Here is a 20,619-nt window from a genome sequence, read left to right as displayed (position 1 = left end):
CACCAACCCCTGGTGGATGTCACCAACCCCTGGGGATGTCACCAACCCTTGTGGGTGTCACCAACCCCTGAGGATGTCACCAACCCCTGGTGTATGTCCCCAACCCCTTGTGGGTGTCACCAACCCCTGGTGGATGTCACCAACCCCTGGGGATGTCACCAACCCTTGTGGGTGTCACCAACCCCTGAGGATGTCACCAACCCCTGGTGGATGTCCCCAACCCCTGGTGGATGTCACCAACCCCTGGGGATGTCACCAACCCTTGTGGGTGTCACCAACCCCTGGTGGATGTCACCCATCCCTGGGACACCCGGGGCCGGTCCTATTCCACTGGGAACCAGACTGGGACAGGGATGGGGTTGGGGACACGCTGGGACATCTTCCTCCAGGTGTCCACGGAGGGATCAGCAGCTCCAGCACATTTCACGGACACCTTGGAGCCCGCGGTGCTTCCCAGGAGGGTTTTAGGGGGATTTTGGGCCCATTTAGGATTAATTAATCAGATGGGAAGGGGAACTTCTGGGTGCTGGAGCAGCACAAAGAGGTTCTTCTTGCCATGAGGTGTTTCTGCCTCCCCACGAGGGCGTTTGGGGATTAACTCCCTGATCCAGGATTCCAATCCCCTGCTGGGGGCTCTGGCTCTGCCTCCCGGATCTGGCTGCCCCAAATCCCTGCCCGGGGCACAGCCAGGCTCTCCTCGCCCTCCTCTTCCCACCGGGAATGAACGGGACTCTCTGAGCCACGAGGAACAGGCAGGAAGATGGCACAAATCCTCCCTCGGGCGCTGGGATGATGGAAAACACCCAGGATTCATCCCTCGGCTCGGCAGCCAAGAGGAAGGATGTGGCCAAGCCGTGGGAGCTGCTTCCCACGGGGAGCAGGAGCAGCTGGGGGGGCAGGGAAGGAGTGGGGGGAGCTGCCAGCAGGGCCCCGTGTCCTACATTTGGGGCTGGCTTTGGTGTGGGGTGCTCTCCGTCCCCACTGGCACCACATCCAGCCCCGTTCCTATCCACATCCAGCCCCAATTTCAGCCCCAATTCCAGCCCCAATTCCATCCACATCCATCCCCAATTCCATCCCCAATTCCGTCCCCAATTCCATTCCTGGTTCCATCCCCAATCCCAAACCCAATCCCATCCCAAAAGGGGACAGGGATGCTCCTGCCCCATCCCAAAGGGGACGGGGCTGCCCTGCCCCAACTCCCCAAGCGGAGCCACACTCCCGTGGTGTTCCAGTGGGACAATTCCCATCACCTCCCCCCAAATATCCCCACTCCCCACCAGGGCTGGGACTGGGTCGTCTTCACACCCCCTTCCCCCGTGTCCCTCCATGTCCCCAGATGTCCCCCAGATGTCCCCTCCTGTCCTTTTCCCATCAGTTTCACTGCAAACTCAGTGCTGGGGGGGCTGGGAGGGCGTGTGGGGTCACCGGGGTGCCCTGGGGAACTCTGGGGTGCACCGGGCTGCTCTGGAGTGGGGGATCCACGGAGCTCTGGGGGGGTCAGGAACTGCTCCAGGCTGGGGTTGGGCTGGCCCGGGGGGGCTGCGGGGCTAATCCGGGCTAATCCCGGCCTGGCACAGGCACCTGCCCACACCTGGAAAATCCCACACGTGCCCGAGCCCTGCCCCAGTCCCTTCATAAGGGGCAGAGCCCGGTCCTGGCTCATCCCCGCGCTCTCCCGGCTGTGATCCGTGCCCGAAATCCGCCGCGATGATGAAGCTCTGGGCAGCGCTGCTGCTGGCCGGGCTCGTGGGCAGCCTGGCCACTGCCCGTGAGCTGGGGACACGGGTGGCACCGGGGTGGCACTGCGGGTGGTACTGAGGGTGGCACTGCGGGTGGCACTGCGGGTGGCACTGCGGGGGTCCTGGTGGGTGCGGGAGGGGGGTCAGGGTGCCCAGAGTGTCACCAGACTTGGGGGGGGGTCCTGGGGCTCCCGACCCCTGCCCAGGTGGGCGATGCCACCTCTCCTCTTCCTCCCGCAGGCCCCGTGGAGAAGTTGGATTTTGAGGGGCTCCTGACGGAGCTCGGCAACCTGCTGGACCCCGATGAGGGACCCCAGGAGCTGGAGGACCCCAAGGAGAAACCTCAGGAGCTGCTGGGGCTCCTGGACCCCGATGAGGGACCCCAGGAGCTGGAGGACCCCAATGAGGAACCCCAGGAGCTGCTGGGGCTCCTGGACCCCGATGAGGAACCCCTGAGGCTGCTGGACCCCAACGAGGAACCCCAGGAGCTGGAGGATCCCGAAGTGAGTGCCGCAGAACCCGAGGATTCTGAAGAGAGCCCGGAGGAGTCGGAAGACCCTGAAGCAAGCCCCGAGGAATCCGAGGATCCCGAAGAGAGCCCTGAAGAGCCCGAGGATCCCGAAGCAAACCCTGAAGAGCCTGAGGATTCTGAAGAGAGCCCAGAGGAATCTGAGGATCCCAAAGAGAACCCTGAGGAATCCGAGGATCCTGAAGAGAGCCTGGAGAATTCTGAGAATCCTGAAGAAAGCCTGGAGGAGTCCGAGGATCCCAAAGAGAGTCCTGAAGAGCCCGAGGATTCTGAAGAGAGTCCTGAGGAGTCAGAAGATCCCGAAGCAAGCCCTGAGGAATCCGAAGATCCTGAAGAGAGCCTGGAGGAGTCAGAAGATCTCGAAGCAAATCCTGAAGAGCCCGAGGATCCCGAAGCAAACCCTGAGGAGTCCGAGGATCCTGAAGAAAGCCTGGAGGAGTCTGAAGAGAGCCCTGAAGAGCCCGAGGATCCCAAAGAGAGCCCTGAAGAGCTCGAGGATTCTGAAGAGAGTCCTGAGGAGTCAGAAGATCCCGAAGCAAGCCCTGAGGAATCCGAAGATCCTGAAGAGAGCCTGGAGGAGTCAGAAGATCTCGAAGCAAATCCTGAAGAGCCCGAGGATCCCGAAGCAAACCCTGAGGAGTCCGAGGATCCTGAAGAAAGCCTGGAGGAGTCTGAAGAGAGCCCTGAAGAGCCCGAGGATCCCAAAGAGAGCCCTGAAGAGCTCGAGGATCCTGAAGCAAACCCTGAAGAGCCTGAGGATTCTGAAGAGAGCCCAGAGAAATCTGAGGATCCTGAAGAGAGCCCTGAAGAGCCCGAGGATCCTGAAGCAAACCCTGAAGAGCCCGAGGATTCTGAAGAGAGCCCAGAGGAATCCGAGGATCCTGAAGAGAGCCCAGAGGAATCCGAGGATGCTGAAGCAAACCCTGAAGAGCCCGAGGATTCTGAAGAGAGCCCAGAGGAATCTGAGGATCCCGAAGAGAGCCCTGAAGAGCCCGAGGATGCTGAAGCAAACCCTGAAGAGCCCGAGGATTCTGAAGAGAGCCCAGAGGAATCCGAGGATCCCGAAGAGAGCCCTGAAGAGCCCGAGGATGCTGAAGCAAACCCTGAAGAGCCCGAGGATTCTGAAGAGAGCCCAGAGGAGTCTGAAGATCCTGAAGAAAACCTGGAGGAGTCTGAAGAGAGCCCAGAGAAGTCCGAGGATCCCGAAGAGGGCCCTGAGGAGATGGAGGAGCTCAGCTTGGATCCGAATGTCCTGGTGGAACTGGCAGAAAAACTGAAAGGTTTGCAAACCCCCAAAACCTCCTGAACCCCCCAGGGAAGGGCAGATCTGGTTTGGGGCCCCCCCTAAAACCCCCTGAACCCCCCAGGGAAGGAGAGATCTGGTTTGGGACCCCCCCCTCAAACCCCCTGGACCCCCAGGGAAGGGCAGATCTTTGGGTTCTGTCTCTGTTCCAAGGTGGGGTTGGTGCTGCCAGGTCAGTTTGTTCCCGAGGGTTGGGAACTATCCCAAATCCCTGTCCCGGCTCCGACGGGGAGGGAATGGGAGGGTCAGACCCCCCGAGGCACAGACAGAGCCAGGACAGGGGACGGTGGCACCGCCGGGGCATCACACGAGGGGTCAGGACGTGCCAGGTGCCATTGCCACGGCTTTGGGTGGGGGGGGACCCCGAGGAGGGGGAGAGGAGCCCCTCGGGGCACTGGAGACCCCTGGTTTTGCCCCCGCAGAGGCGCAGGAAGCCGAGAAGAACGAGGGGGTCCTGTCTCATCTGATGGACGCGATTAACTGGCTGGTGACCCACCTGAGCAACCACCTCTTCGGGTGCGCACGGGGGCTCGGGCTGGTGCCCCGAGGTCAGCGCCCCAGAACGGCTTTGGGCCCTCCCCGCGTCTGGGGGGGTGGGGGGGCGGCTGGGGGGGGTCCCCAAGGTGGGATGGGGGGGGCTGGGCCGGGGCTCAGCTCCGCTGTGTTCTCTCTTTTTCCAGGTGAGCGGTGAGCGCCGTGAGCACCGTGAGCGCTCCCCCCAGGGCCGGGGGATGGATCCCGCTGCCCCCGCTGAGCTCCCGGCTCGTCCCGCGGCTTTCCCCGCTCCAGACCCCCCCCCAGCCCGCCCCGCACATCCCAAATAAAGCCGATCCCAAACGCCGCCCGTCGTGTCCTGCCGGCTCTTCCGGGGGTGGGGGAAATGGGGCCGGGGGATGTCCTGGGGTCCAGCACAATGAACCGACCACCCCCCCATCCCATCCCGCTGCCCGTTTTTGGGGTCTTCAGCCGCGTCTTCCATCCTCATCCATCCCGGAGACCCTCCCACTGCTCCGCAGGGACGCGGGGACCCCTCCAGCTGTGCTCAGCTGTGCCCAGCTGTGCCTCCGGGTCCTGCAAACCCCAGAGCCGCAGACCCTAACCCCCAGCCCCCTTTCCCTGTCCCCAGACTCTCTGTCCCAGTCCGGAGCTGGGCTCCGGCCCTCCTTAGGGGGGCTGGGGGGTCGCTGTCTCCCGAGGCTCTTCCAGCACGGGCAGGGACAGCTCGGGGGTCCCCACGGGGGTCCCCACCTCACTGGGGTGACACACGGGGACCCCTGGGTGGCCAGGGGGTGGCGGGGGACAGCTTGGTCCCCTCTGCCACATCCACCACCTCCTGTCCTTGTCCCTTTCCCGTCTCTCCTCACTGCGGGGGTGACCGCCAGCCCTGGGGGGGGTCCCAGACAATCCCTGGGGATGTCCCCGGTGCCACGGCTGGTCCCATCCCCCCCTGCACGGGGGCCGAGCTGTTGGATTGGCAGCTCTGGCACCCCCCGGCTGTGCCAGAGCCCTGCCCGGGGGGGGCGGGGGGCTGCGGTTTCCATGGCGATGGCGATGAGGTGGCAGCTCCGTGGGAAGCGGGAGATCGGGGGGGGGGTGGGGGGGAGCAGCTCTGCGTCTTTGGAGAGCCGCGGGACCCTCCCGAGAGACCCCGGCCCCGCCCGGGATCAGCCCGGTCCCGGTTCCGGGAAGTCCTTGGGGTTGTTCCCCCCAAAAACCCCACACGGGCCCAGGGCACGCGGCTGAACTGGTGCCCACTGGTTCCCAGTTTGGGAGCCCAGTAAAGGGCGTCTGGTGGCTCTGTTTCCACTCTCTGCTCACCCCCAACTCACTCAGCTCCCCAAGGGTGGGGGAACACCTGAAATTTCTGATTTTCCCCTCAATAAATCCCCTCTAGGAACAAACCCGGCCCCTCCCGGCGCAGGGAAATGCCTCATCCCGGTGTGAAGAGCTGCCTCATCCTCATCCTCATCCTCCTCCTCCTCTCTGGCTGACATCTCACCGCGCCTCCTCCCACCGCTGCCGGGCAGCTTTTTCCCCAAACCCGGCGGTTTTTTGGGCCGTTTTTCCCCAGGGAAAGGCTGGTGGGGGGATGCAGAGCCCCGCTGGGAGCCGGCCCAGGGACACCGAGGAGGCGGAAAAATGAATTCGGTGCGAGCTCCCAGCGCAGGTGAGAGAATTCACAGCTTCACAAAAATCTTCTTTTCCGGCTGGTTTGGGGTGGTTTTTTTTCTCTTTTTTTTTTTCCCCAGAAAAAAGCTGGCGGTGAGCAGAGCCGGGCTCTGAGTGGGATGTCCCCAGGGAGGTGGCACAAGTCGTTCCCGACAGCTCCTGGCGCTGTCATTGTCCCCCGAGGGGGAACTGAGCGTGATTTGGGGTTGCAGCGGGGCTGGGATCAGGCTCCCGCTGCTGAGACCCACCCGGGTGGGGCCACCCGGTGTGAAAATGTCACCTTCGGCCAACTGGGCATGGGGCCGAGTGTGACGTTGTCCCCAAATAGCAGGAATTGACCCCAAATAAAGGACTGAGCAGAAAAACAGAGCGGGGGGGGGGGGGGTCGTTCGGGGACCCCACAGAGTTTTGGGATCAGCAGGGTGGTGACATCCAGGTGACATCATCAGCTGCCAGGTGGTGACGTGAATGTGACGTCATCAACTCCCAGGTGGTGACATCCAAACACGTGACCTCCTGCTGGCTCCCGGGATGTCCTGCCCGGAGCGGTGGCCCCGAAAGACTGTGATGTCCCCAGTAATGGGAGTGGGGGGCACTGGGGGCACGGGGGGCACTGGGGTGCAGCCCCCACCCCACACCTCCGAGGCCAGGGAAGGTTTTTCCTGGGTCTGCAGGCCGGGATGGGGTGGGATGGAGGGATGGGGTTGAGGGTGGCTCTGGGGGTCCCTCGGAAGGAGCAGGGACAAGGAGCACCCCACGATGTCCCCTCCAGCCCCTGTCCCCTAGGGAGCACCCCCGGATCAGCGGGGACATGGATCCTGGAGCTGGAGCAAGGGCCCCACTCGGGAGCAGCCGTGCTCGGAGGAACCGATCCTAATGAATTTCTGTTCATCGAGTAATTAATGGATTTACCTGGGAAGGCTCGGGAGATCCCCGTTCGCTGCACGGAGCTGCGCGGGGAGCTGGGGGTCCCCCGGGATCTCTGCCTTGACCCTGGAAAAGGTCCCCCAAGCCCCCCCCTGCTCCCGGTGTCCGCGGAGGGGCCGGGGCCGCTCATCCCGAGGGATTTTTCCCCGGAGCTGGCGCGGATCCCCCGTTCCCTCCGGGAATGCCGGCGCGGCTCCACGCCTGGGCCGGGGCCAGGCTGGCCCAGGTGTCGCCGCGGGCCCCGGGGGACATCCGGGGCCGTTCCGGGGAGGTTCGGCAGCCCCGGCTGCGGAGCCGCGGGACAGGGGCGGCAGCTGGGCGAGGACGCTGCCAAACGGGCAAAGCCGTGCCCGCAGCTCAACATCTGGGGCCCGCGGTCGCCGTCCAGCCAGCAGTGCCCCCGCCTGTGCCAAGGCCGCCGCCGCCTCCTCCTCCTCCTCCTCCTCCTCCTCCTCCTCCTCCTCCGAGCTCGGCCGGGGGTGGCTCGGCTGCGGAGGAACCTTTTCCATGCCCTGGGAATGTCGCGACAGGCGCCGGGAGCCCCCTAGCCGGGAGGAACCGGTCCCAAGAAGGGGGGACCCCCCTGTCGGGATCCCCCGGGGCGTGTGAGGGGTGGCCGTGGCCGCAAACAGCAGCGGGGGGACCCTGGGGTGGCACCCAGGGGTGCGGGATGGGCCTGTCCCAGTGTCCTGTGACTCCAGGGCTGTGCCCCCCGTCCTGGGACCCCAAATCCCCCCAGCACCCCCAGGGCAGTGCCAAACCCAAATTCTGATTCTCCAAATCCCCCCAGGGCAGTTCTGAACCCCAAATCTCGACTCTCCAAATCCCCCCAGAGCTGTGCTGAACCCCAAATTTTGATTCTCCAAATCCCCCAGCCCCCAGAGCAGTGCCAAACCCCAAATCCCAACTCTCCAAATCCCCCCTGGCAGTGCTGAACCCCAGCCCCACCTGGCAGAGGCCGCCCAGGTCCTCTCGAGCCCCCCCGCCCGCGGATCCCAGCCTGGACAAGTCCCGGCTCCCCCAAATCCCCCTGCCGCCGGGGTGGGGGCGCCAGGGACCCCCCGAGCGGACCGGGGGACACCCGGGGGGGACTCGGCTGCTGAGGACTCCCGCCAGCAGAGGTCAGCTCCGGCCCGGGGATGCGGGAGCCGCTCGCGTGCGGCTCCATGTGCGGCTCCATGCGTGATTCCCGGTCTGATTCCATGTGATTCCATGGGTGATTCCCGGTCTGATTCCATGTGATTCCGTGGGTGATTCCCTGTGATTCCCGGTCTGATTCCTCGTGATTCTCTGTGATTCCATGGATGATACAGTGTGTGATTCCCAGTCTGATTCCATGTGATTCCCTGTGATTCCATTCCATGGATGATTTAAAGTCTGATTCCATGTGATTCCCTGTGCGATTCCATGTGCAATTCCACGTGAGATTCCATGTGCAATTCCCGGTGTGACTGCCTGTGCGATTCCATGTGGGATCCCCTGGGTGATTCCCGGTCTGATTCCCTGTGAAATTTCCTGTGTGATTCCATGGGTAATTCCCTGTGATTCCACATGAGATTCCATGTGAAATTCTCGGTCTGATTTCATGTGTTCCCTGTGCGATTCCATGTGCAATTCCATGAGTGATTCCCTGTGATATTCCATGTGATATTCCGTGTGAGATCCCTGTGATTCCACGGATGATTCCCTGTGAGATTCCATGTGTGATTCCCTGTTCGCTGCCATCTCCCCTCGGGGGGTGACAAAAGCACCCCAGCCCACCCAGGACTCCCCATGAGCCGCGTTCCCAGCAGGAAGAAATTCCCTCTGGGGGTGTTCCTGGGGGGGTTCCCGGCAGGAAAAGCCCCTCTCCAGGGGGTTCTGTTCCAAAAAGTTCTTTTTTCCCTGCCCCTTTCTCCCCCTCCTTCCGAGCTCTGGGAAACTGGAGCAGGAAAATGGGGAAGGGGAACCTGAGGAAGGGGAAACTGAGGCAGGGGCCGTGCGAGAGGCTCACCCCGCACATGTCAGGTGTCCCCCACTCTGTCACCCACACGCGGAGGTTTTGGGGGGGCAGGAGGTCCCCCCCGAGTGTCCCCAGCCCCTGACGTGTCCCTTCTCCAGCCCCAGCATTTCCACAATTTCCATCGGGGCGGGGAAATTCCCCCCGGAGCCTCCGGGACCCCGCGGCTGGGGTTTGGAGACCCCAAAACTCAGCCGAGGGGGACCCCGGGGACAGCGTCCCTTTGTCCCCGCCGCCCCCGCGCCACCTCTCGCCGGTGCCACCATCGCTCAAAGTGACAAACACGGGTCAGCGAGCGCTGGCCGCAGCCCCCCACCCTCCCCAAGCCCGGGGCCCCCCAAGCCCTCATTTCTCCCTAATTGCATTCCCCAGTGTTATGCAAATGAGACGGCCCGGGCGCAGCTGCCGGGATTAAATTAGACCCCGTTAATACGCGCTAATTGCGCTTCCGCACGGGCCCAGGAATTCCAGGCGGGCCGCGGGGGCCTCGGCCAGTGTTTACTCTGGAAATCGCCCTCCCCTCCAGGCCGCAGCCCCGCCGGGGGCACCGGGCCGGGGGGGACACGGGGCCGGGGCCGGGATGAGCTTTCCTCGTTCTCAGCAGCCCCAAACTCGGCTCAATCCGCGCCTTTGGGGTGGCTCCATCCCCCTTTCCAGCTGGAACGTCCCCGGGGTGGAGCTGCATCCACGTGAGGCATCATCCAGGTGGAGCATCCCGAGTTTCGTTTTCTGGAACTCTTGGGAGGGCTCCGCGTCCCCCTAAATCCTGGTGGAGCCGTCCTTGTCCCCCGCGGCTGAGGATGATGATGATGATGATTTCAGGGGGGTTTCCCTGGGGAAGGGTCACGTTGTGGGGGATATTTCGGGAGGGACAAGCTCAGGACATGCCACACCTTCCCTGGGGGGGCACTGCCCATCCCTGGGGGTCCGCACTGCCCGGAACCCCCGCGGCAGAGAGGGGCACTGGGGCTGGGGGTGTCACCAGTGCCAGGGAATGCGGAGAGGGGGGGATGTGGGGTGGGGGGGATGTGGGGTGGGGGGGACCCCCGAGAGAGGGAAGGGTTAAATGGGGCGGGGGGAGGATGGAAAGTGGGGTGCGGGAGGGGGGGACATCCCCCCATTCTTGTGGGGGTTCCCAGGAGTGGGAGGGCTCTGTGGAGGAGGTGGGCAGCTTCGTGGCATGGGCACAGCTGGGGATTTGGGGCCCCCAGCCCTGGGCACGTGTGGCACGGGCGACACGGGGTGACACGGGTGGCACTTCCCTGCTGCCCACAGCGGGGACCCCCAGCGCCCACTCGGGTAGGGCTGGGGGGGCTGGGCCCGTTCCTGGGGGTGGGAGGGGAAGGGGAAAGGGAAAGGGAAAAGGGAAAAATAAAAGAAGGAAGGGAAAGGGGAAGGAGAAGGAAAGGAAAAGGGAAAGGGGAAAAAGAAAGGAAAGAGAAAGGAAGGGGATAAAGGAAGGAAAGGAAGAAGAAAGGAAGGAGAAGGGGATAAGGGAAGGGAAAGGGGATAAAGGAAGGAAAGGGGAAGGGAAAGAAGAAGGGAAGGAGAAGAAGGGGATAAGGGAAGGGAAGGCCATGAGGGAAGGGAACATCTTTGCCGAGCGTTCCCGAGGGGGGCCGCGGCCGCCGTAACCCCAACAGTTGCGGGGCCCCCGCACAATGGGCCCAGCGGCGGCACGTGGCCGGCGCAGACAATGCCCCGCACCCCCCGGGGGTCCCGCGGCCCCGGGGGAGCCCGGGCCGTGTCCCCCCTTCCCCGGGGCGCCCACCGGCCCCTTTGTGCGGGTGCCGGGACCTGTTGGAGCCATCTGTCAGGGGGGGCCCGCAACAGGCAGATTTATCGGCCGCAATCTGTTCCTGCCGCCCGGGCCGCGCGCCGGGAAGGGAGCCACGGAGCCGACTAATGAATTAATTAGTATTCCCCGTAATCCCGGCCTGCCGCCGCCGGGATTCCCAGCGCTCCCAGGCAGCGGGGAAGGGTCCCGCGGGGCTGGCGGGGATTTGGGGGGCAGCGGATGGATGAGGAGGGGGTCACGGGGATGATTTTTGGGGTGTCATCGCTGTCTCCCGCTTCCAGCTCCTGCCCCAAGGTGGGGGAGCCCCAGGTCCGAGAGGCTCCCCCAGTCCCCAGATGAAGCAAAACGACCCAGGACCCCCGGAATTTCGGGGTGGGGGGTCTTTTTCTGCCCTCTACTCTCCCTTCCCGGGGGCTGCCGAGCCCCGAGGTCCCTTCCCCTGCCTGTCCCCAGCCCGGCCGGGCCCCTTCTGGCTCTGCCGAGCGCTAATTACTCCCCTTCGCTCTCTCATTACAGCCGCGAGGGGGTCGCAGCCCCCGCGCCCACCCTCAGCACCCGAGCGGGAGCCGGTGCCACCCACGGTGTCACCCACGGTGTCACCAGGGCAGTGCCCAATGAAGGGGGGAGCCGGTGTCACCCTCGGTGTCACCAGGGCAGTGCCCAGAAAGGGGGGCGGTGGGTGAGGACACCCCCCAGGCCTGTGGCGCTGGTGGCACTGTCACATCGTGTCCTGGGGGATGGGGGAGGGGGACCGAGTGCCGGGGGCTGTCCTGGGGCTGGGTGAACTGGGGGGGACATCCAGGGGGGACATCGAGGGGCTCCATCCATGAGGGTCCATTCAGGGGCTCATCCAGAGGGATCCATCCAAGGGTTCCCAGGATACGGGGGTGTCCCCGAGCCCCTACCCAGGGATTCCCAATAACCGGGAGTGTCCCCCCCTGCCAACCCCGGGACGCTCGGGCGCTGCCGTCGGGGTCCCGGTGGGGCCGCGGGAGGAGCCGGGCCCGGTCACTCCCCCCCGTGGGAGGAGCCACGCGGGACCCGCGGCCGGGCAGGAGCCGCGGGCAGCGCGGAGCTCTCAAAACCGCCCGAGCGCGGAGCCGCCGGTGCCTGCTGCGCTCCCGGTGCGCTCCCGGTGCCGCTCGGCGGGAGCTGCCCGCGCCCCCGGGGCCGACCCCGCCATGTCCCCGGGCAAGTGACACAAGTGACAGCGGGGACTCGCTGTGGTGCCCAGGTAAGGGCGGACCGGGATCCCGGTACTCCGGTTCGGGGATGCCCCCGACGGGGCTCCGTGGCCGCTCGGTGCTCCCGGTTCCCCCGGGATGGCGCGGGGGGCTCTGCCCCGACGGCGGAGCGGCGGGACCCCGGCACGGGCGCGGTTTGAGGGGCGGGATGGGGTCACAGCCGCTGCCCCCGGTACCCGTCGGGGACGGAGCCGCTGTCCCGGGGCTGGGGGGGGACACAGCGAGGGTTCGGTGAACCCCGGGCGCAGCGGGGCCGGGGTCTCGCTGGGGATGGAGGGGATGGTGGGGAAGGAAGCGATTTCCTCAGGCAATTCCCTCTTTGTGTAATTTCTTCTTTTTTTTTTTTTTTTATTTTGAAATCAATATTCTGTAGAAAGAAAGCAAAATCCCCTTAAAAATCCCAACGGGACTTCCAAAGAGCTTTTCCCTCGAGAAGGGAGCCCCAAACTCGGGGATTTCCCGCTGGGATGGATCCTGGGCGCAGCGAGGAGAGGGAGGATCCCTGAGGATGGGGGGAAAGGGACCCCCAGCTGCAGCTTGGGGGGGGTTTTGGGGCCGATCTGCAGCGTTTTGGGGCCGATCTCAATGTAGCCATCCCCTCATCCCACCAGAGGGAATCGGGTCCAGCCGGATCCATCCCCTCACCCCAAAAACGATCCTTTCTCGCCCTCACCCCCCTCGATTTCCCATCCTCCGCCAGACCCCCGGTGCTCCGCCAGGAGTTAATTGGGGCCGCGTGGTCCTTTGGGGATACGACAGCAATTAACACCCTAATCCTGCCTGGGAGCCCCATCACGCATATTAAGAGTGGGATTTTCCGCGTGGGATGCTCGGGAAAGGGGAGCAACGGCTCGGGCAGCACTTCCAGCAAAGCTGCTTAGGGGCTAAAGCTTTATGGAATGAACCAGGGGCGGTGATGGGATCTGGGGGGGCCGATTAATGGGGACCCTGGGCTGCCACCAAGGGCTCGGGGAAGGAAAATCTCTGACCGGGAATTGCCAGACTCCTTTTGTCACCCCCAATGTGATAGTCAGGGTGGAGGGTGTGACAAGGAGGGATTCAGGAGTGGGAGTCACCCCGAAATGGGATGGTTGGAAGCTCTGGGAATGTTGCTGGAGCTCAGGGAGAGGCATCTCCCAAACAAAATTCAGCATCTCCCAAATAAAATCCACTGGAAATTGAGAGGGAAATAGATGGAAAAAAGGAATCCACAGGTGCTGGTGTGCCTGGAGGGAGATTTTCCCAACGTGTTGAGGATTCTCCCTCTGGGATCCGTCCCCATGTCCCCGTCCCTCCCTTGCAGGTGCCCCAGACCTGCTCCAAGCCCTCGGACATGGCCGAGCTCGTCAGCAGCCAGGCTTGGCTGGAGGAAATGCCGGCAGCCAAGGCCGAGCTGAAGGAGGGGGACACCAGGACCGCTTCCTTCACGCTGGTGCCGGCCCTGACTGAGGAGCATGACAGCGTGGAGGAGGAGGAGGAGGAGGAGGAGGAAGAGGACGGCGAGAAGCCCAAGAGGAGGGGCCCCAAGAAGAAGAAGATGACCAAGGCCAGGCTGGAGCGGTTCCGGGCGCGGCGGGTCAAGGCCAACGCCCGGGAGCGCACGAGGATGCACGGCCTGAACGACGCCCTGGACAACCTGCGCAGGGTCATGCCCTGCTACTCCAAAACCCAGAAGCTCTCCAAGATCGAGACGCTGCGGCTGGCCAGGAACTACATCTGGGCCCTGTCCGAGGTGCTGGAGACGGGGCAGACGCCCGAGGGGAAGAGCTTCGTGGAGATGCTGTGCAAGGGGCTGTCGCAGCCCACCAGCAACCTGGTGGCCGGCTGCCTGCAGCTGGGCCCGCAACCGCTCTTCGTGGAGAAGCACGAGGAGAAGCCCTGCGAGCCGGCCCTGGCTGGCCACTCCTTTGGCTACCAGGGGCTGCCCAGCCCCCCCTACGGCTCCATGGAGTCCCACCTGCTGCACCTGAAGCCGCCGGCCTTCAAGAGCCTCGTGGACGCGTCCTTCGGGAGCCACCCCTCTGACTGCTCCACGCCCCCCTACGAGGGGCCCCTGACACCGCCCCTGAGCATCAGCGGGAACTTCTCCCTGAAGCAGGACGGGTCCCCGGAGCTGGAGAAGTCCTACCCCTTCATGGCCCACTACCCCTCGGTCAGCCTGGCCGGAGGCCACGGACATGGCTCCCACTTCCAGAGCTCCGTGCCCCGCTACGAGATCCCGCTGGACGTCAGCTTCGAGTCCTTCCCGCCCCACGTGGCCGGGCCCCAGCTCGGCGCCATCTTCAACGAGTAGTGGGGCCGGGCACGGGTTTGGGGCAGGGAGAAGTGGGGCGGGGAGCCATCCCCGGAATGGACACAGCCGGGTGAGGGACCTTGAGTATCTCTACAGGATGTGGCCCTGGAGGTGGCCGGTGTCACCGTGCTGCTGTCCCAGCTGTCCCCAGGAGCCATTCTGGACTCTGAGTGGTCACTGCTGCGTCCCCCAGAGATGCTCCCGAAGGTGTTTCTGCCTCCAGGACGTCCATCCTGACACCAGGTCCAGCCCTGGGATTGTCCATCCTCTCCCTGTCCCTGCCCTGGTGTGGGGACACAGCCCCTCCTGCCCCTTGGGGTGAGCACTGTCCCTTCCCCAAGCTCCAGTGGGGTCATGGATTTCCCAGTCCAGCAGCGGCTGGATGAGAATGAGCCGGGCACTTGTGGGAAACCAGCACAGAAAATTCTCACCCCAGGGAGAACCTTTTCCTTCTGCCATCATGGATGGGGGGACAGCGTCCAGGGATGGGGGGACAGTGTCCAGGGACAGTGGTCCATTGCCCCATGATGGTGGCCCAGCCAGGCCCTGTGGCCATCCCTCCACTGCTCCCCTCCCCAACCTCACCCCCCCGTGCCCTACAACAGACCTGGGAACCTCGAATGGGATCCCAGTGATCCCTCGCAGAATCCCAATGGGATTGGGATCCCACTGGTCTGCATGGGATCCCACTGATCTGGATGGGATCCCCTTGATCCTTCCCAGAATTTCAGTGGGATTGGGATCCCACTGGTCTGGATTGGGATCCCGCTGGTCTGGATTGGGATCCTGCTGGTCTGGATGGGATCCCGCTGATCCCTCCCACAATCCCAACTGGAACAGGAGCCACCAACCCCCTCTCCCTCCCGGGGCCTCATCTCCCCTTGGTTCACAGCTTCCCTTCCCCTGCTCCGAGTCCTGAGCGCCAACAAAAACCTGTCTTAATTCCCTGCTTTATTTATTAATTACTGTGTGTGAAGAATCCTAATTTATTTCCTCCCGTTTTCCACGGAAATCTGGGATGTGCCCAAGGTTTTTCCCCCTCTGCCTTCTAGGCTTGTAGTGGGAATTCCCTGCTTGGAGACCTTGTGGTTTTTACCGTGCTAGTGCTCCAGGGTTATTTATTTATTAGCTATTATTTATTTAATTTATTTCCCTCACCACCTGATTTTTTTTTTTTTTTTTTTTTTTTTTTTTTTTTTTTTTTTTTTTTTTTTGCTGGTGATAAACCCCAATATTTCCATATTTAACTCCGTATTTAACGGCCATTCCAAAGATTTGGGATCCTGCCAACAGCTCCCAAATCCTCTGAGCATTTTGAGATGAGCAATAACTTTTAAATGCTATGCAACGATTTTATTTTGTTTCTCAAAGAAAATCCAGGCAACTATTTTTGATGCCCCACTGGCCTTGCGAGCCTGGCTGGCCAAATCTCCCTGGTTTTGTATAAAGTTGGGAATTTGGAGATGATTTGAGGTCCCTGCCCAGCCCCCGGGTCCTGGGGCTTCTTCCCTTTTGTACTGAAAATGTTTTATCCTTTTGTAAAGAGAGCAGATTTGGGGTTTTTAGCTCAAATAAAGTCGTGGTCTTGTTTCAAGCAGCTTCGCCCTGGGGCTGTTGTCTCCTTTTTGGGGGGGCTGGGGTGAAGGTGGGGGCTGCCAGAGGATCTGAGCCCCCTGTGCTGGGGTCCAGCTGGGATCCCTGACCTTGGAGCTGGGCTCTGTGGGACTGGGGGGATTTGGGGTACCAGGAACGGGGGCAGAGCGGAGCCCTGGGGCTACTGGGGGGATTTGGGGTATCAGGAAATGGGGCACAGCACAGTCTTGGGGTCCCAGGACTGATTTGGGGTCCCAGAAACGGGGGTACAGGACAGCCCTGGGGGTACCGAGGGGATGTGGGGAGCTGAGATTTGTCCCAACTGCTCCACGGAGGGGACACGGCCGTCCTGACTTCACCCCGTCTCCCCCCCCGCAGTCCCTCCGTCCCTCCCCAGCTGTGCCCCGACCTCTCGGCAGCGTCTGGCGGCCTTGGGGGCGCGTCCCCCCCGCGTCCCCTCGCGCGGGGACCCCGCTCCGCGTGTCCCGCCCCGCTGTCCCCCGGCCCCGCGCCGGCTGTGCCGGAGCCCGGGGGAGCCGCCGCCGCTCGGCCCCGCAAGCTGCGCCCGGCTCGGGCAGGGGGCGGGGGGCTCTCCGGGGGCCCCCGCAGCTGCAGCCGGGCCGGGGGGGGCCCTGCGGGACCGCTCCGAGCGAGAAGCGGGCCGGGAACGGGCGGGGGGCGGGGGGACCTCGTGCGTCCCCAAAAAAAGGGATTTAGGGACAGGGATGGGGATGCGCCGAGCGGGGATGGAGCTGCCTGGGATGGACCTACCTGGACTGGATTTACCTGGGAGGGGGCTCACCCTGCCCCGCTCCGGGCACCACGTGACATCGACGTGTCACCCAGCCGCGTGTGCACGGAGGGACAGAAACAGAGGGGTGTGACACCAACACCGGGCTGGGACAGAAACCCCGGGCTGGGACAGAAACAGGGGCTGTGACACAAATAGTGGGGTGTGACACCAACCCCGGGCTAGGGCAGAAACTCCAGGCTGTGACACCAACACCGGGCTGTGACACAAAAAGGGGGCTGTGACACAAACCCCAGGCTGGGACACAAACCCCAGACTGGGACACAAACCCCGGGCTGTGACACTCCCGTGAGCCCCACATGCCCCCACAGTTCCGTGCCAGGCACCCCCCCACACCCCCTCGCACCCCCCCGGTGGCATCAGGACCCCCCCACCCCCCAGCGATGCCCTGGGAGCCCTGGGCTGAGGACAGCGGCCGGGCCGAGGGTCCAGCTGTGCCCCCGGCCCCCCCGGCCCCTCTCCCGCTGGCCGGTGGCCAAGGCCCACTCGGTGCCAGCTCCCCCGGGCACGTGTGCGCCCTTCCAGCAGCCCCAGCCCGTGCCAGCAGGGCAGGAGCCGTGCCAGGCCCGCGCTGTGAGGGCACAGCTGGCCCCCGTCTCGTGCGGGGAGGGGGCATGGAGCACCCGGGGGTGGGGGCGCCCCCTGTGTCCCCAGAGGACACCGGGATGGGGGGGTGGCACTGCTGAGGATGGACACGCTCACTGCGCCCAGCCCGGGGGCCATGGGGAGGGTCCCTTGTCCCCTCTGGGGGTCCCTGGACACCACACAGCACCCCCAGGGGTCCCACAGGTGGGGGGGACATGGGGCAGGTGGGGTCTGGGGGCAGCTTCCCCTCCCATCCCACCTGGGGAATTCTGGGTCCAGCCCTGGCCAAAGCCAAAGGAGGGGACACTGACCCACGGAGGGGACAATGACCTGTGGAGGGGACACTGACCCACAGAGGTGACAATGACCCATGGAGGGGACACTGACCCATGGAGGGGACACTGACCCACGGAGGGGACAATGACCCATGGAGGGGACACTGACCCATGGAGGGACACCGTGTCGCACAGAGGGGACTCCCTGTCCCACCTCCCCGTTGGGGACCAGCCCCCAGCCCCGGGGGTCACGGTTTGGGGTCGCCCTGATTTCCCTGTCAGGGTGGGGCTGCCCAGGGCTGGGTAATTGCTAAGCCCCCCTAAAGCCTGGCTTTCAGGGCTGTAATTCTGATATTTGTCTGTAATCTGATAACACCGCCGGCCATGAGCTCCTAATGTGCCCAGCTCGGGAAACCGCACGGATTTTCCCACTAAGCCGGGATATCGGGCTGTGGGGTCTTGACTTAATCGTCTTTTCCCTCATGGGGACAGCGGATTTTGGCAAACGAACTTTTCCTGCTGATTGGAGGGGGGAGAGGAGCTGCCGTGGTCCCGGGAGGGAGGATGGAGGTGGTGGCACGTTGGTGGCTCCAGGGAACGGGGGGTTAAACGGGATCATGCAAGGCCGCAACCCCCAGGTGCAAAACCCCTGTCACTGTCACCCTGGTGGCCCTCGGGAGCGGTTTCTTCTCTCCGTCAGCTCCAGGGGCTGGTCCTGGATGAGGCTGTGAAGGTGGGGGGCTCCTGTGTGGGGTGTCCCATTCCTGTGTCATCATCCGTCCGTCTGTCCGTCCGTCCATGGAGTCTCTTGATCCGTCCGTCTGTCTGTCCATCCATGGATTCCATCCATCCATCCATCCATCCATCCATCCGTCCGTCCATCCATCCGTCCGTCCATCCATCCGTCCGTCCATCCATCCCTCCATCCGTCCGTCCATCCATCCCTCCATCCATCCGTCCATCCATCCATCCATCCATCCATCCATCCGTCCATCCATCCATCCCCCATCCATCCATCCATCCATCCATCCATCCATCCATCCATCCATCCATCCCTCCATCCGTCCATCCCTCCATCCATCCATCCGTCCGTCCATCCCTCCATCCATCCATCTGTCCGTCCATCCATCCATCCATCCATCCATCCATCCATCCATCCATCCATCCATCCATCCATCCATCCACGGTCCCCAGCCAGGGCAGGAACCGTTCCCTGTGCTGCCACCAAGGGCTGGGAACACTGGGAACACTGGGAACACTGGGAACTGTGCCCAGGCCCAGCAGGGCAGGGGTGGCATCGGGGCTGTTCTCCCTGTGCCGGGCGATCCCGGAGCCCTCTTGGGAGACTCCGGGAATCCCATCCAGCCCCTTCCCTGGCAGCTGCTGAGGCAAATTCTCACAAAACCCCGAGCTTTGGTTATTTTTTCCCTGCTCTAATACAAGTTCAGGAAGCTCCCGGCTTAATCCGCACCAGATAAACCAACAGCGCGGAGATTTGGAGTTATTGACGAAGTCTCTGCTCGGGCGAGATTAGAGCTCGGCTTAACGATGTTGCAGGAGGGTTTGGGGACGGTTTAATCAGAATTTGTACAGCAATAATCCCATCTTTAAACTCGTCCCCGGGCCAATCCCTCCCAAGTTGTAATCGGGGGGAGATGAGGAGGTCTCAGGGGTGTTTCCAGCCCAAATGAGTCGGGGGGAGTTCACACGGCAGAGAGGAGATTTAGGGGGGATTTTCGGGTGAAATTCCTCCCTGTGAGGTTGGGGAGGGCCTGGCACAGGGTGCCCAGAGGAGCTGAGGATCCCTGGAAGTGTCTGAAGGAGATTTGGAGTATGCAGGGACAAGGGGAGGTGACCCTGTGACCCTGCAGGGGTGGCCCTGGGTGGGCTTCAAGTCCCTCCCAGCCCAACCCATTCCTGGATTTGAGCACCCCCGCCTTTGATTCTTCCCACAGAATCCCCGCACAAAACCCCATAAATCAGAACCAAGCCGTGAACTCAAACCAGCACCGAGCCCCGGCTCTGCCAACCCACCCCCCCACCCCCGCCCACAAACCCTCCACGAGCTCCTCTCCCGTGCCTCAGTTTCCCCGGGGGAATCACCGAAACCTCGCCCGGCGGGGACGCGGCGGCTTTTGTGGCTCCGCGGCGCTTCCAGGGAGCACAAAGGGGCCCCGGCGGCACAGATGGAGCCTTTCAGAGGGGACCCGGGCTCCTTTCGCCGTCTGCCGCCGGGCGCTGCCTCCCGCCGCAATCCCCCTTAATTGAATCCACACTTTCATAGCTCATTACCCCCCTGATGGATTGGATTAGCGGGGGCTGCGCCCGCCGGCCCCGCCGGGGAACAGTTGGCTGCTCCGCGCTGCTCCGCGTCCCCGCGGGCGGCGACACGAGGGTGCCAGGGGGCCCCGGGGGCTCCCGGCCACGAGCGGCAGCGCGGGGGCAACGGACGCGACCCCGGTTTGGGTCCCCAGTGGTCCGGGCCAGCTGCGGGCCAGCGGTGCCAGCACCCCCTGGGCATCTCCAGCACCCCCTGGGCACCCCCGAAACCCCCTGGGCATCCCCGGCACCCCCTGGACATCCCCGAGACCCCCTGGACACTCCCGGCACCCCCTGGGCACCCCCGGAACCCCCTCACCTGGGGGACCCCTCAGAGGATGCGCTGTGGGGTGTCAGAGCCCTTGAGGGGCAAATGTGGGGTGCTGGATCCCCCAGACGACAAAATTTGGGGGTGTTGGGACTCCCGAGGGACAAGGTTTGGGGTGCTGGAAGCCCCCAGGGTTTGTTTTTGTGATTGTTCCATCCTTGGAACAACCCCTGGAAAGGGAGGGATGGGGGGGGGTGGGCTCTGCCTCCCCCCGCCCCAAAACGCGGGCGGGAGCCGCCCCCTCCCCGTCCCCGTGTCCATATGGGACCAACGGCCGCTCCCTCATTAACCCTGGCCCAGCTGGGGGGTCTCGGGGGGTTCAGCTCTGCTCTCCCCCACCCCTTCCATCCCTGGGATAAATCCCTGGATTTGACATCCCAAAAAACCTTTCAGACCCCGACCCCCCCCCCCCCCCCCCCCCCCCCCGCTGCAGCCCTGGGCTGGGGGATGCTCTGGGGGTCCCAGACACGTCAGGGCTGGGATTTTTGGGGTCGTTTTTCCCTTCGTTTGGTGCTCGGGGCTGTGCCGGAGGGTGCTGAGACTCTTGGGGCATTCCCAACGCGAGAATCCCCACGGGGGTTTTTGGGATCGGCTGAGTGATTTTTTGGGATCAGCCCAGTGTTTTTTTGGGATTGGCCCAGAAGTTTTTTTGAGATTGGCCCAGCAGTTTTTTTGGGATCAGACCAGTGGATTTTTGGGATGGG

The 20,619-nt window shown here is 63.6% G+C and overlaps 2 protein-coding genes across 2 annotated transcripts; both read left to right on the top strand.

Annotated features, from left to right (window-relative positions):
* Positions 1–1,691: 1,691 nt before the first annotated feature.
* On the top strand, positions 1,692–4,398 carry LOC128801427 (cell surface glycoprotein 1-like). Its single transcript, XM_053967302.1, has 4 exons — positions 1,692–1,771; positions 1,983–3,551; positions 3,997–4,090; positions 4,255–4,398. Exons 1-4 carry the CDS (start codon positions 1,711–1,713, stop codon positions 4,256–4,258), a joined length of 1,728 nt encoding a protein of 575 aa, XP_053823277.1. The 5' UTR covers positions 1,692–1,710; the 3' UTR covers positions 4,259–4,398.
* Positions 4,399–13,020: 8,622 nt separating this feature from the next.
* NEUROD4 (neuronal differentiation 4) lies at positions 13,021–14,302 on the top strand. Its single transcript, XM_053967703.1, has one exon. The coding sequence runs from the start codon at positions 13,045–13,047 to the stop codon at positions 14,002–14,004; it is 960 nt and encodes a 319-aa protein (XP_053823678.1). The 5' UTR covers positions 13,021–13,044; the 3' UTR covers positions 14,005–14,302.
* Positions 14,303–20,619: the final 6,317 nt, after the last annotated feature.

Source organism: Vidua chalybeata, chromosome 30 (genome assembly GCF_026979565.1).
Source record: "Vidua chalybeata isolate OUT-0048 chromosome 30, bVidCha1 merged haplotype, whole genome shotgun sequence".
In the NCBI taxonomy this organism is placed as follows: domain Eukaryota; kingdom Metazoa; phylum Chordata; class Aves; order Passeriformes; family Viduidae; genus Vidua; species Vidua chalybeata.
The sequence above is the reverse complement of the archived record's forward strand: the minus strand, read 5'-3'. Positions and strand labels throughout refer to the sequence as shown.